This window comes from Oncorhynchus mykiss, chromosome 16 (assembly GCF_013265735.2).
Source record: "Oncorhynchus mykiss isolate Arlee chromosome 16, USDA_OmykA_1.1, whole genome shotgun sequence".
Classification (NCBI taxonomy): domain Eukaryota; kingdom Metazoa; phylum Chordata; class Actinopteri; order Salmoniformes; family Salmonidae; genus Oncorhynchus; species Oncorhynchus mykiss.
This window is the reverse complement of record NC_048580.1, coordinates 20,833,284-20,845,977: the sequence shown is the minus strand read 5'-3', so window position 1 is coordinate 20,845,977 and position 12,694 is coordinate 20,833,284. Positions and strand designations below refer to the sequence as shown.

Genomic DNA, 12,694 nt, shown 5'->3' with positions numbered 1-12,694 from the left:
TTGACAAGCTAACTTGTTGGAAAGGTGACATCATTTGACAGTGCCACATTGAATGTCACTGAGCTCTTCAGTAAGGCCATTCTACTGCCAATGTTTGTCTACGGAGATTGCGTGGCTGTGTGCTTGATTTTATACACCTGTCAGCAACGGTTGTGTGGCTGAAATAGCCAAATCCACTAATTTGAAGGGGTGTCCACATACACTATATATACAAAAGTATCATCAAGTGGCACTACACATTGTGGGTACATGGGGTGAGTTAACCAAGCACCAGATGCTAAATAAATACTGTTTAAAGATTTAATTTGGAAGTTTATTTGCACGTTACACTGTAAAACTAGACATACCGTAAAGACAAAACACTACTGCAATAATGTTGAGGTAGCCTGACATTCTTTCATCCCAGTTATATTCTCTATTGTCAAATTAAAGGCTTTACAAGGTAGTTTTCTGAAGAAAAAAAGTTTACTTGGTCCTCTGTCTCTTAGCTGGCCTGTCATTGGTCTCCGGGTCTGACTTATTGTGAAGGCTGTTCTCTAGATTCACATCCTTCAGCAGGGGGAGCTGCAGCTGATTGGCTACCGCCCATGCCCACAAACACAGCTCCACCCTATGGGGGGTCCAGTCCCGCTCGCTGTCCACTGAGGAAGATGGAGGCGGGTCAACAAACAACGTCAGCATAGATTACGGCATGGGGTTTCCACATCCCGGGTATAGTTTCCCCCCCTTCTGTCTCTTACACACACACCAGGAGGAAGCCTAATGCACATGGAGCAAAACTACAATGTTACAGATAGATAATATTTGGACCCACTAAATATGTATCCACAAATGTGCATTACACACACACACACACACACACACACACACACACACACACACACACACACACACACACACACACACACACACACACACACACACACACACACACACACACACACACACTTGCTATCTCACCTTTGTTAAGTGTTTGTGTGTGTGTAGCCATCTTGTTCAAGTAGAGAGCATAGTGCTTGGGTGTGTACTGGATGGGCCCCAGTCCAGGGATACTTTCAACGGCCTCGTCGGCCATGAACGCAACCTGCTCGGGAGCTCCTGCTGCCAATACAGCTGGAACACAAAGGCCAGTCAAAGATAGTCCAAGTTAAACTGTGCCCCTTACCAGATCGCTGTAGTTTCCTGAATATTAAGTATGCTTTAACAGAGTGTTGGGAACCTCCGTCCTGCATTGTGAGCTTTGTTCATGAGATTGATAGGCCTAAAATCAATTTATCCCATTAAGAAGGTGACTGAACCAACATTGTCTAGGTTACTTTTTTTCTACTCTTGAAAGGAAGAAAACATGTCAGCCTTCTCGGTCTTGTCAGTCTTAAAAATTGCCTAAAAAGTGTTTTCTCATCCTGCGAACCAGACTGACGGCCCCTGGGTGCTGCTGACCTGAGGCGGTGGCTGGGCCCAGGGCTTTGAGAGAGCTGAGTTCTGTGATGGCTGCCTGGACGTCAGGGAGGAGACTGAAGGCCTTTCTCGAGCACTTCTCCACCATCTCATCACTGTTTGAGGCCACGAGCTGCTGCAGCCGCGGACGGAACTTCCCCCTCTGCAGGTGATACAGTTAAGACATTTCACAACCAGAGCAGGGAGTTTAAAGAGATTTCTTTGGTCATGGACAGTAAGGAAAGTATAGTTACTAGAATTTTTATTTTATTTTAATTTCAAATTATTACCTGGAATATCAGAAACATTCACTTACTACTTAGTCAATAAAGCTATGCATCTATCTGCACTACTTACAGTGAGCTTCCACTCCATCAGTTTCACCAGCTCTGGTTGGGTGACGTATTTATAAGCACGCCCAGCGATGGCTACAGGCAGCTCCTCTTGAAACCTGGCCAGAGACGAGGCTCAGACTAAATATCCCGTGTTTACTTACATCAATCAAAAGGCATGCATAAATGTCATTGAAGGATTCCCCGTCCTGATAAATTGAAAGCTCAAATCCATGTGAATTATGTGAATTAATGTGACAGATTGACTGTAGTTGTGATGATAGTCTGCTCTTCATTGATACCTGGTAATGGGATCATATATGTGCCACACTTACCATTTATCCAAGGGAAGCAGTTTTCCAGACTTCTTGCCCTTCCCAAGGGACTTGGCCTCCACTACCTCCCAGTATTTCCCATATAACTTTCTCCAGACAGCTGGGTCTTCGCAGGTGAATAGTGCTCCACTCATTGCTTTATAAAGGGTTAATGGGCCAAAACCACCTCAGACCTGAGTGGACATTACAGAGGGGAATGTTGTTATTCCTCAAAACTCCTGAGGGAGGAGGGCCTTTTCCCCTGACACACTGCAGATGGCAGCTGCTATCTAAACCTTTATATACATTGGAGAACAGAAACCATAGTTGACAAGCCTCATTCTCAGTTCTCAGTTCAATAGGCCTACTCTCTGTTTTGATATTCATTCTGGCCCAAAATAGCCTATTCAATAGATATAGGTGCATGAACTGAAACTGTATGGGAAGAACAAGAAACATGCATTCAGCTGCGACTTCAAAGTCATGATGTCAGAATAATAAAATGTAGAAAAACACTTACCATCCACATGTGTAGAACAGTAATAAAATGTTACAAAACAAAGTATGAACGATGAATGAATTCCTTTCAGAACATGTACTTCCGTTTTGTTATGCTTGTTTTCGTTAGATTCATGGTAATAACAGTTACAACTTCCGGTTCTCCAGTGCAGTGAACAACATTTTTTTTTTTCAAAAGCAAGGTCAGTCCTCCAAAATTAGCGCCAATTGTTGTGCACTGAAAACATTTATATTGGGAAATAACGGTACCTTTCTCGTCAACTAATATTTTGAACCTGCTAGTAAAATAATTAGCATCATGTCATAGACTGCTATGTTGCAACTAACGTTAAGTACTTTAGCAAGTTAACGTTAGCTAGCAAGCTTTATAGTCAGCTCCCAGGTGATTTCTGCTTGCAAATTAGAAGACAAATGTTCCTTATTGAAATGCATTCATTGGCTGTGTGTCTCAGTCTTGGTGTGAGGTCATATCGAGAACGTGAACGACACAATTAGTATAGCTAGGTACGTTAGCTACCCTAGCCAGATCCTAGCTAATATTTATAAATATTTCAAATGGCAGGTCGTAAACTTCCCTAAACATTGCAAAGTTCAGTGGTTACATTGTTTTAAGCAATGACTGGTCATCTTAGTTTTATGCGCCCCTCTGTTCTAATCATGCAGGAATCTGGAGAGCTGGGAGCATTAAGCAGTCCGCCATGCACTTCGGGCAAAGTGGAGTGAATATTCTCTTGAGCCATGTTATAGAAGACTATTGGGTTGTAGGTAAGTACTGTTTGTTGTAACTTGTGAATGTTTAATCTGGTTGCAGTAATTGTCTCAGCCTCAGTGACGTATCAGTGTAGCTACTCTTTAAAGATCATTTGATTTTGAAGAGTTGCAATGACAGTCAGGGTTTTTGCTCCAGCTTGGACCTCAGCACCTGAACAGGAAGGGACTTTGTCTAAGTAGATACTGGTTAGGCCTAGGTACTATCAGGTCGTGGCTGGCTGGTTGGAGCAAAAACCTACAGACCCACTACTGAATGGGTTCCCTTTCTCAGCTCTACAAGATTAACATATACGTGTGGATGATTGTTGAAGTGGAGGATAATGACACTTTTCTCTGGTGACCTCTGACAGGACTGTATGAGGAGGCCTCTGTGTTTCTCTAGAGGCAGAGAGGATCGCTGCTGCTGTTTGGAGTAAGTCCATTGAAATGAATTAGAGATTACAGGGTCTTATAAATATGTGACAGACCACTGCCAGCAGCACAGCTCAAGTACCAAACTGAGCTCTCTTCATAGTAGCAGTGCCATCTTCTGGCGAAACTATGGGCATTATTTTGGAATTTCCCAATATAATTTCCCCAACCACCCTTCTTTGTCCCCCACCAGGCCATGGAGAAGATGTCGCGGGTAACCACAGCCCTGGGCGGCAGTGCCATCAGCGGACGCACCATGTTCTGCCACCTGGACGCGCCCGCCAACGCCATCAGTGTGTGCCGCGATGCCACACAGGTGGTGGTGGCCGGCCGCAATATCTTCAAGATCTACGGCCTGGAGGAGGAGCAGTTTGTGGAGAAGCTCAACCTGCGCGTGGGCCGCAAGCCCTCGCTCAACTTCAGCTGTGCCGATGTCATGTGGCACCAGATGGAGGAGAACCTGCTGGCCACGGCTGCCACCAACGGGGCGGTAGTCACCTGGAACCTGGGGAAGCCATCGCGCAACAAGCAGGACCAGCTGTTCACCGAGCACAAGCGCACGGTCAACAAGGTGTGCTTCCACCCCACCGAAGTCTACATGCTGCTCAGTGGCTCCCAGGATGGCTACATGAAGTGCTTCGACCTGCGCAAGAAGGAGTCAGTTAGCACCTTCTCAGGTATGTGTGTCTGTGGATAGTTCTTGCACTTTTGAGGTTGAACCCAGGAGTAACACCTTGGGTGGAGTGTAGAAATACCTACCTGGGCCTTGTTTCCCGATAGCGATTCATTTTAGGCTTACAAGTGTTTTAACGATGCATCATTCTTACAACGGCCGAAGATGTAACATGCGCTTCCCAAAACACCACGCAGAAAGAACGTTCGCTGAGTGCGTTGTTGGAGCATGTATCAATACTGATAGGAAGAAAGGCAGCACTGCTCTTTGATCAGCTTTCTCCATTCAAATCTTGCCTTAACATAATAATTATTCCACAATACTGACGACAGATCAGCTCCTAGAGTTATCACCTTACGGCTGCAAAATATTGAGGTGGCTTATTCTAATGCTTACCCTATAATGCACTAAATTTCCGATTTAATTTGGCACATCATTGCGCACATGTTGTTACACATTAAATATATTGAGGCAAAATTACAGACAGTGTAGCATCGAATATAACTCAATTGACTGAACATGAAATTGATTCCCATATGATTTAAATGTATATGCCTATGTAGGATGCAGTTCTCAGTTTTCATTTAGAACATATTTTTCTCCGTCACTTGCAAAGACATTGGCAACTTTGTATTTATAGTCAACTTCTTTCCGAAGTTATCGGCGGTCACAGAGAGACAGATAAACAACTTCATTCTATGTTGAGCAGAGATCTTCTGTGTATAAAGTGACGCAGAAGGGCAAAAAAAGCATCTAACGATGCACTTAGCTGTTCTATGAGTGGTCTGTGGCAGTTGGTAAATAACAATAGTTTTTGAAGTGCGACTTTACTAACGATGGTTTGGGAAACAGCTGGGTGATTTAACGATGCTCCTACGAAGGTTCTAATCATGAACTTAACCTTGAGATGCTTTTGGGAAACCAGGCCCTGCTCATGTCCAGGAATGCCTCTGGGATACAAAACAAACAGCATCTTATTATTTACTAAATAAACACAGTCGCACGACATGGTAATGTACCTGGCCTGAGAACATTCCTGTTTATCAATGTTGTTTTTTTCAGGTCAGTCGGAGAGTGTAAGAGATGTTCAGTTCAGCATGAAGGATTACTTTACTTTTGCTGCTTCCTTTGAGAACGGTAATGTCCAGCTGTGGGACATCCGGAGGCCTGACCGGTATGAGAGGATGTTCACAGCCCACACCGGCCCTGTGTTCTGCTGTGACTGGCACCCCGATGACAGGTAGGGAGAGGCTTTAAAGAAAGACATGTTGAAAAAACATTGATGTTTGCATTGGTTGACCATTCATCTAAAGTTAATTTTCTTTAGATACAATAATCATTCTTGCTTACAGTGTGGCTGTTGAATAAACCTGAATCAACAGTAGATTGATCAGCCAATTTTTATTTTATTTATTTATAATAATGACAATTACAACAATACTGAATGAACACTTATTTTAACTTAATATAATATATCAATAAAATCAATTTAGCCTCAGATAAATAATGAAACATGTTCAATTTGGTTTAAATAATGCAAAAACAAAGTGTTGGAGAAGAAAGTAAAAGTGCAATATGTGCCATGTAAAAAAGTTAACGTTTAAGTTCCTTGCTCAGAACATGAGAACATGGTGGTTCTTTTTAACACGAGTCTTCAATATTCCCAGGTAAGAAGTTTTAGGTTGTAGTTATTATAGGACTATTTCTTTATACCATTTGTATTTCATATACCTTTGACTATTGGATGTTCTTATAGGCACTTTAGTATTGCCAGTGTAACAGTATTGCTTCCGTCCCTCTCCTCGCCCCTACCTGGGCTCGAACCAGGAACACATCGACAACAGCCACCCTTGAAGCATCGTTACCCATCACTCCACAAAAGCCGCGGCCCTTGCAGAGCAAGGGGAACAACTACTCCAAGTCTCAGAGCGAGTTACTTTTGAAACGCTATTTGCGCTTTCCCCGTTAACTAGCTAGCCATTTCACATCGGTTACACCAGCCTAATATCGGGAGTTGATAGGCTTGAAGTCATAAATAGCTCAATGCTTGAAGCACAGCGAAGAGCTGCTGGCAAACACACACAAGTGCTGTTTGAATGAGTGCTTATGAGCCTGCTGCTGCCTACCATCACTCAGTCAGACAGCTCTATCAAATATCAAATCATGGACTTAATTATAACATAATAACACACAGAAATACGAGCCTTTGGTCATTAATATGGTCGAATCCAGAAACTATCATTTCGAAAACAAAAAGTTTATTCTTTCAGTGAAATACGGAACCGTTCCGTATTTTATCTAACTGGTGGCATCCCTAAGTCTAAATAAGTCTAAATATTGCTGTTACATTGTACAACCTTCAATGTTATGTCACAATTATGTACAATTCTGGCAAATTAATTACGGTCTTTGTTAGGAATAAATGGACTTCACACAGTTCGCAACGAGCCAGGCGGCCCAACCTGCTGCATATACCCTACTCTGACTGCTTGCACGGAACGCAAAAGAAGTGACACAATTTCCCTAGTTGTAAAGAATTCATGTTAGCAGGCAATATTAACTAAATATACAGGTTTAAAAATATATACTTGTGTATTGATTTTAAAGAAAGGCGTTTATGGTTAGGTACACATTGGTGCAATGACAGTGCTCTTTTCGCGAATGCGCTTGTTAAATCATCACCCGTTTGGCGAAGTAGGCTGTGATTCTATGAGAAATTAACAGGCACCGCATTGATTATATGCAACGCAGGACACGCTAGATAAACTAGTAATATCATCAACCATGTGTAGTTAGCTAGTGATTATGTTAAGATTGATTGTATTTTATAAGATAAGTTTAATGCTAGCTAGCAACCTACCTTGGCTTCTTGCTGCCCTCGCGTAACAGGTAGTCAGCCTGCCATGCAGGCTCGTCTTGGAGTGCAATGTAAGGCAGGTTGGTTAGAGCGTTGGACTAGTAATGGAAATTTGCAAAAACGAATCCCCGAGCTGACAAGGTAAAAATCTGTCGTTCTGCCCCTGAACAAGACAGTTAACCCACCATTCCTAGGCCGTCATTGAAAATAAGAATGTGTTCTTAACTGACTTGCCTAGTTAAATAAAGGTGTAAAAAACGTCCAAAAATACCAATTGTTATGAAAACTTGAAATCGGCCATTCCGATTAATCGATTGACCTCTAATCAACAGCCACTTTGCTAATGTATTGACCTCTGTCTGCAGGGGTTGGCTGGCCACTGGTGGCCGGGATAAGATGGTGAAGGTGTGGGACATGACCACCAACCGGGCCAAAGAGATCTACTGCGTCCAAACCATTGCCTCGGTGGCACGGGTCAAGTGGCGTCCTGAGAGGAAGTGGCACCTGGCCACCTGCTCCATGATGGTGGACCACAACATCTACGTGTGGGACGTCCGACGGCCCTTCATCCCCTTTGCCACCTTCGAGGAGCACAAGGACGTGACCACGGGCATCGTGTGGCGCCACCAGCATGACCCCTACTTCCTGCTGTCAGGCTCCAAGGACAGCACACTCTACCAGCACATGTTCAAGGACGCCAGCCGGCCCGTGGACCGGGCCAACCCCGAGGGGCTGTGCTTCGGCCTGTTTGGCGACCTTGCCTTCGCCGCCAAGGAGAGCCTCATCAGTGGCGACTCCAACAGGAAACCCTACCTGGGTGGCGACCGACGCTACCCAATCTTCTTCTTCAAGAAGCCCGATCTGACGGAGCAGTTTGCCCACGTGTCTAGCGCCCTCAGCGTGTTCGAGTCATCTCTGGAGAGCAAGCGCATGGACTGGTTTGTCAAGACGGCGCTCCTCTACCTCCTCGGTGGCAAACCCTTCGCCGAGCTGTGCGACCACAATGCCAAGGTGGCCAAGGAGCTCAACAGACCTCAGGTTGGTCAGTCTTCCCCTCAGAGATGAGCTGCATTCATTTACACATATCCAATTAAACATTGTTGTGGAACTAAGTAGAGTTTTAAGGATCACTAACAAACCTATTTCATATTTCCCCATTTGAAGGTTTCTACTACATGGACGATGCTTCGGCTCATGTTCTCAGATCCAGCGAACCTCTCGACACCTGGTCCAAATAACATCAGCAAACTGGGCAACCTTCCTTTAATGAACAGGTACTGACCACAGGCTTTACATAAAACCCATAAGCTGAAAAATAGTGTGGACAAACTAGAATCCTGTTTTTGTGTCTGCCCAAGTTTCAGTATGAAGGAGATGGGGACGGAGAGTAGGCTGGACCGTAGTAAAGGAGAGAGCAGACAGGACAACATTCACCTGGAGCCTGGGAACTCGCTCATCAACAGCAACAACGACGGTGAGAGTAAACTCTAAAAACATTTAAGCTGCTCCCACTTGACTGAAGAAATGAATCAACATATAGGTTGTTTTTGTGAACCACATTTTACTATGATGGATGCAATATATGAGTAAACAATACAGAGATTTGTCCCACTGCAGAGAATGAGGAGACCGAGGGGAGTGAGGGACAGGCGGAGTACATGTTTGGTGACGCTGAGCTGGATGACGATGACCTCTACTCTATGGAGCACGAAATCCAGGCCGGTGAGTCTGACCCCAACACAGGTCGTATACATTCAACACTGATGACTTGGACTCTCTTGATTTAAAAAAAAACACATTTCCATTTCACACCTCACACTCGTACAGGTTACCCACTTGTACATGCAGTGAAACGGGATAAATATAAGCACCCCCTATTTGACCTTTGATGTAGCCAATAGCCTCCACTAACCTTATATGTCAAATGCCATTTCAATGAAGGTTACAGCCATGTTTCATAGCTAGTCTATGATCTAGGCCTAGTACTTTCTGAGCATTATTCTTCTCTCTCCGGTGTTTTCAGTGGAAGAACAGGAGTACACGCTCCCCCAGGAGGCCTTCCCGCTGCGCCACGAGATCATGGACAACCCGTCGGTCCCGGAGCACCTGCAGCAGGACAAGGCCGACTCGCCGCACGCCAGCGGCAACGAGGCAGAGGTCATGTGCCTGACGCCCATAGAGTCCCTCTCCCTGATCGCCATCTCGCAGCCGCTGTTCAGCCCCCACCTCCCTTCCCGCTTTTTCTGCCCCGTGGTCAGAGAGATGCTGAGCCACTACGCCGAGCAGGGCGACGTGCAGATGGCGGTCTCGGTGCTCATCGTCCTGGGAGACCGCATCCGCAAGGAGATCGACGACCTCACTCAGGTCAGAGCTAGGGATATAACAGTTGTCATGGTGAAGAACTGAAGCTTTCTAATAGGAATAATGTTGAGAATATGTATGGTCGGTTCCTGAACCAGAATACAAATTCAATGATTGTGTTGCATAAAATGAATTTGGATGCTCTTGAGAATTCTGAATTCTGAACGATTTAACATAGCTGATTTGGTTTACAAATAACTGCTTGATTGACTAAATAATGATGGAGGTTAGAGTCTTGGTAATCTGCATGTGTTCCAAGCGGACAAATATTTTGTTTATTTCTGCATGTTCTAATAATAGCGGTGACCCTATTTCAGGAGCACTGGTACATGTCCTACATTGACTTGCTGCAGCGTTTCGAGCTGTGGAACGTGTCCAACGAGGTCATCAAGCTGAGCACTTGCAGCGCCATCACCTGTCTGAACCAGACATCCACCACGCTGCACGTCAACTGCAGCAACTGCAAACGGCCCATGAGCAACAGGGGCTGGATCTGTGACCGGTATAACTTTGACCTACCTAACACAGTAAATGGTTAAGTGAAGCGTTACTAACCTAATGAGAAACAGTGCAACTAAATGGCAAATTACATATTTCTAGATACTCTCAAATCAAATGTATTTATAAAGCTCTTTTTTACATCCGCAGATGTCACAAAGTGCTACACAGAAACCCAACCTAAAACCCCAAACAGCAAGCAATGCAGATGTAGAAGCACAGTGGCTAGGAAACACTCACTAGAAAGGCAGGAACCTAGGAAGAAACTTAGAGAGGAGCCAGGCAAGAGGACATTTGAAAAGTTGTGCAAATATAGCCACTCAACTTATTTTCCCGTTCCGCAGGTGCCACCAGTGTGCCAGTGTTTGTGCCGTGTGCCACCATGTGGTGAAGGGGCTGTTTGTGTGGTGCCAAGGCTGCAGTCATGGCGGGCACCTGGAGCACGTGATGAACTGGTTAAAGAGCAATTCTCACTGCCCGGCTGGCTGCGGACACCTGTGTGAGTACACCTGACCCTCAGCTCCACCCGCTCCCAGCCAGCTCTCTGTGAGAGGGGGAGCACCTCACCTGGCTCACGCTGGCCTGGGTCTCACACTCCAGGCTGGCCTCTCCAAAGACTGGGGTCCACAGGGGGGTGGCCATGGTAGCAGGATGACTGTATTGGAAGATGGGTCGGTAAGACTGGAGTCCAATTCATTAAACCTGTCGGAGAGGAGAACGAGGGATCATGTACCTACCATATGGAGCACTGTTAAAAGTTTGAGATGGGCCCGCTGGCCTATTCAGTGCTCACTTTGACAATGACAGAAACTCAAAGTTAAGTGAACACAATAATGTATGTGTGTATGTGTGTGTGTGTGTATATATACAGTTGAAGTTGGAAGTTTACATACACCTTTCCTGACATTTAAACCTAGTACAAATTCCCTGTTTTAAATCAGCTAGGATTACCACTTTATTTTAAGAATGTGACATTTCAGAATAATAGTATAGAGAGATGATTTATTTCATCTGACCCAGTGGGAGAATGATTTATGTCAGCTTATATTTATTTCATAACATTCCCAGTTGGTCAGAAGTTTACACACACTCAATTAGTGTATGGTAGCATTGCTTTTAAATTTCATAACTTGGGTCAAACGTTTTGGGTAGCCTTCCACAAGCTTCCCACAATAAGTTGGGTGAATTTTGGCCCATTCCTCCTGACAGAGCTGGTGTAACTGAGTCAGGTTTGTAGGCCTCCTTGCTCGCACACGCCTTTTCAGTTCTGCGCACAAATGTTCTATGGGATTGAGGTTAGGGCTTTGTGATGGACACTCCAATACCATGACTTTTTTGTTCTTAAGCCATTTTGCCACAACTTTGGAAGTATGTTTGGGGTCATTGTCCATTTGGAATACCCATTTGCGACCAAGCTTTAATTTCGTGACTGATGTCTTGAGATGTTGCTTCAATATATCCATTTAATTGTCCTTCCTCATGAAGCCATGTATTTTGTGAAGTGCACCAGTCCCTCCTGCAGCAAAGCCCCCACAACCCCCACAACATGATGCTGCTACCCCCGTGCTTCACGGTTGGGATGGTGTTCTTCAGCTTGCAAGAATTCCCCATTTTCCTCCAAACATAATGATGGTCATTATGGCCAAAAAGTTATATTTTTGTTTCATCCGACCAGAGGACATTTCTCCAAAAAGTATGATCTTTGTCCCCATGTGCGGTTGCAAACCAGTCAGGCTTTTTTATGGCGGTTTTGGATCAGTGGCTTCTTCCTTGCTGACCGGCCTTTCAGGTTATGTCGATTATAGGACTTGTTTTACTGTGGATATAGATACTTTTGTACCTCTTTCCTCCAGCATCTTCACAAGGTCCTTTGCTGCTGTTCTTTGATGGATTTGCACTTTTCACTCCAAAGTACGTTCATCTCTAGGAGACAGAACGTGGCTCCTTCCTGAGCGGTATGACGGCTGTGTCCCATGGTGTTTATACTTGCGTACTATTGTTTGTACAGATGAACGTGGTACCTTCAGGCTTTTGGAATTTGCTCCCAGGGATGAACCAGACTTGTGGAGGTCTACACATTTTTTTTCTGAGGTCTTGGCTGCTTTCTTTTGATTTTCCCGTGATGTCAAGCAAGGAGGCACAGAGTTTGAAAGTAGGCCTTGAAATACATCCACATGTACACCTCCAATTGACTCAAATTATGTCAAGTAGCCTATCAGAAGCTTCAAAGCCATGACATAATTTTCTGGAATTTTCCAAGCTGTTTAAAGGCAGTGAACTCAGTGTATGTAAACCTCTGACCCACTGGAATTGTGATACAGTGAAATAATATGTCTGTAAACAATTGTTGGGAAAATGACTTGTCATGCACAAAGTAGATGTCCTAACCGACTTGCCAAAACAATAGTTTGTTATCAAGAAATTGGTGGAGTGGTTGAAAAACGACTGTTAATGACTCCAACCTAAGTGTATGTAAACTTTAGACTTCAACTGTGTGTGTGTATATGTGTGTGTGTACGTA

At 44.5% G+C, this 12,694-nt stretch overlaps 2 protein-coding genes across 4 annotated transcripts; one reads left to right on the top strand and one right to left on the bottom strand.

Moving 5' to 3' along the window:
- Nucleotides 1–286: 286 nt before the first annotated feature.
- zgc:112496 (uncharacterized protein LOC541336 homolog) lies at nucleotides 287–2,986 on the bottom strand. The gene is made up of 6 exons (XM_021565171.2): nucleotides 2,604–2,986; nucleotides 2,105–2,277; nucleotides 1,795–1,888; nucleotides 1,441–1,600; nucleotides 961–1,113; nucleotides 287–641 (listed from the first exon to the last, which is right to left on the bottom strand). The coding sequence occupies exons 2-6, from the start codon at nucleotides 2,236–2,238 to the stop codon at nucleotides 466–468; spliced, it is 717 nt and encodes a 238-aa protein (XP_021420846.2). The 5' UTR covers nucleotides 2,239–2,277; nucleotides 2,604–2,986; the 3' UTR covers nucleotides 287–465.
- Nucleotides 2,732–11,358, top strand: wdr24 (WD repeat domain 24). Of its 3 annotated transcripts, none has more exons than XM_021565169.2 (12): nucleotides 2,732–2,784; nucleotides 3,266–3,367; nucleotides 3,724–3,785; nucleotides 3,978–4,461; nucleotides 5,520–5,697; nucleotides 7,680–8,352; nucleotides 8,479–8,588; nucleotides 8,673–8,788; nucleotides 8,932–9,036; nucleotides 9,338–9,678; nucleotides 9,993–10,177; nucleotides 10,518–11,358. In XM_021565169.2, exons 4-12 carry the CDS (start codon nucleotides 3,981–3,983, stop codon nucleotides 10,684–10,686), a joined length of 2,358 nt encoding a protein of 785 aa, XP_021420844.1. In that variant the 5' UTR covers nucleotides 2,732–2,784; nucleotides 3,266–3,367; nucleotides 3,724–3,785; nucleotides 3,978–3,980; the 3' UTR covers nucleotides 10,687–11,358. The 3 variants fall into 3 exon arrangements, with proteins under 3 accessions (XP_021420844.1, XP_021420845.1, XP_036802372.1); XM_021565170.2 differs by having other exon boundaries at nucleotides 2,766–2,847; XM_036946477.1 differs by lacking the exon at nucleotides 2,732–2,784 and adding an exon at nucleotides 2,984–3,106.
- The last annotated feature ends 1,336 nt before the right edge of the window (nucleotides 11,359–12,694 follow it).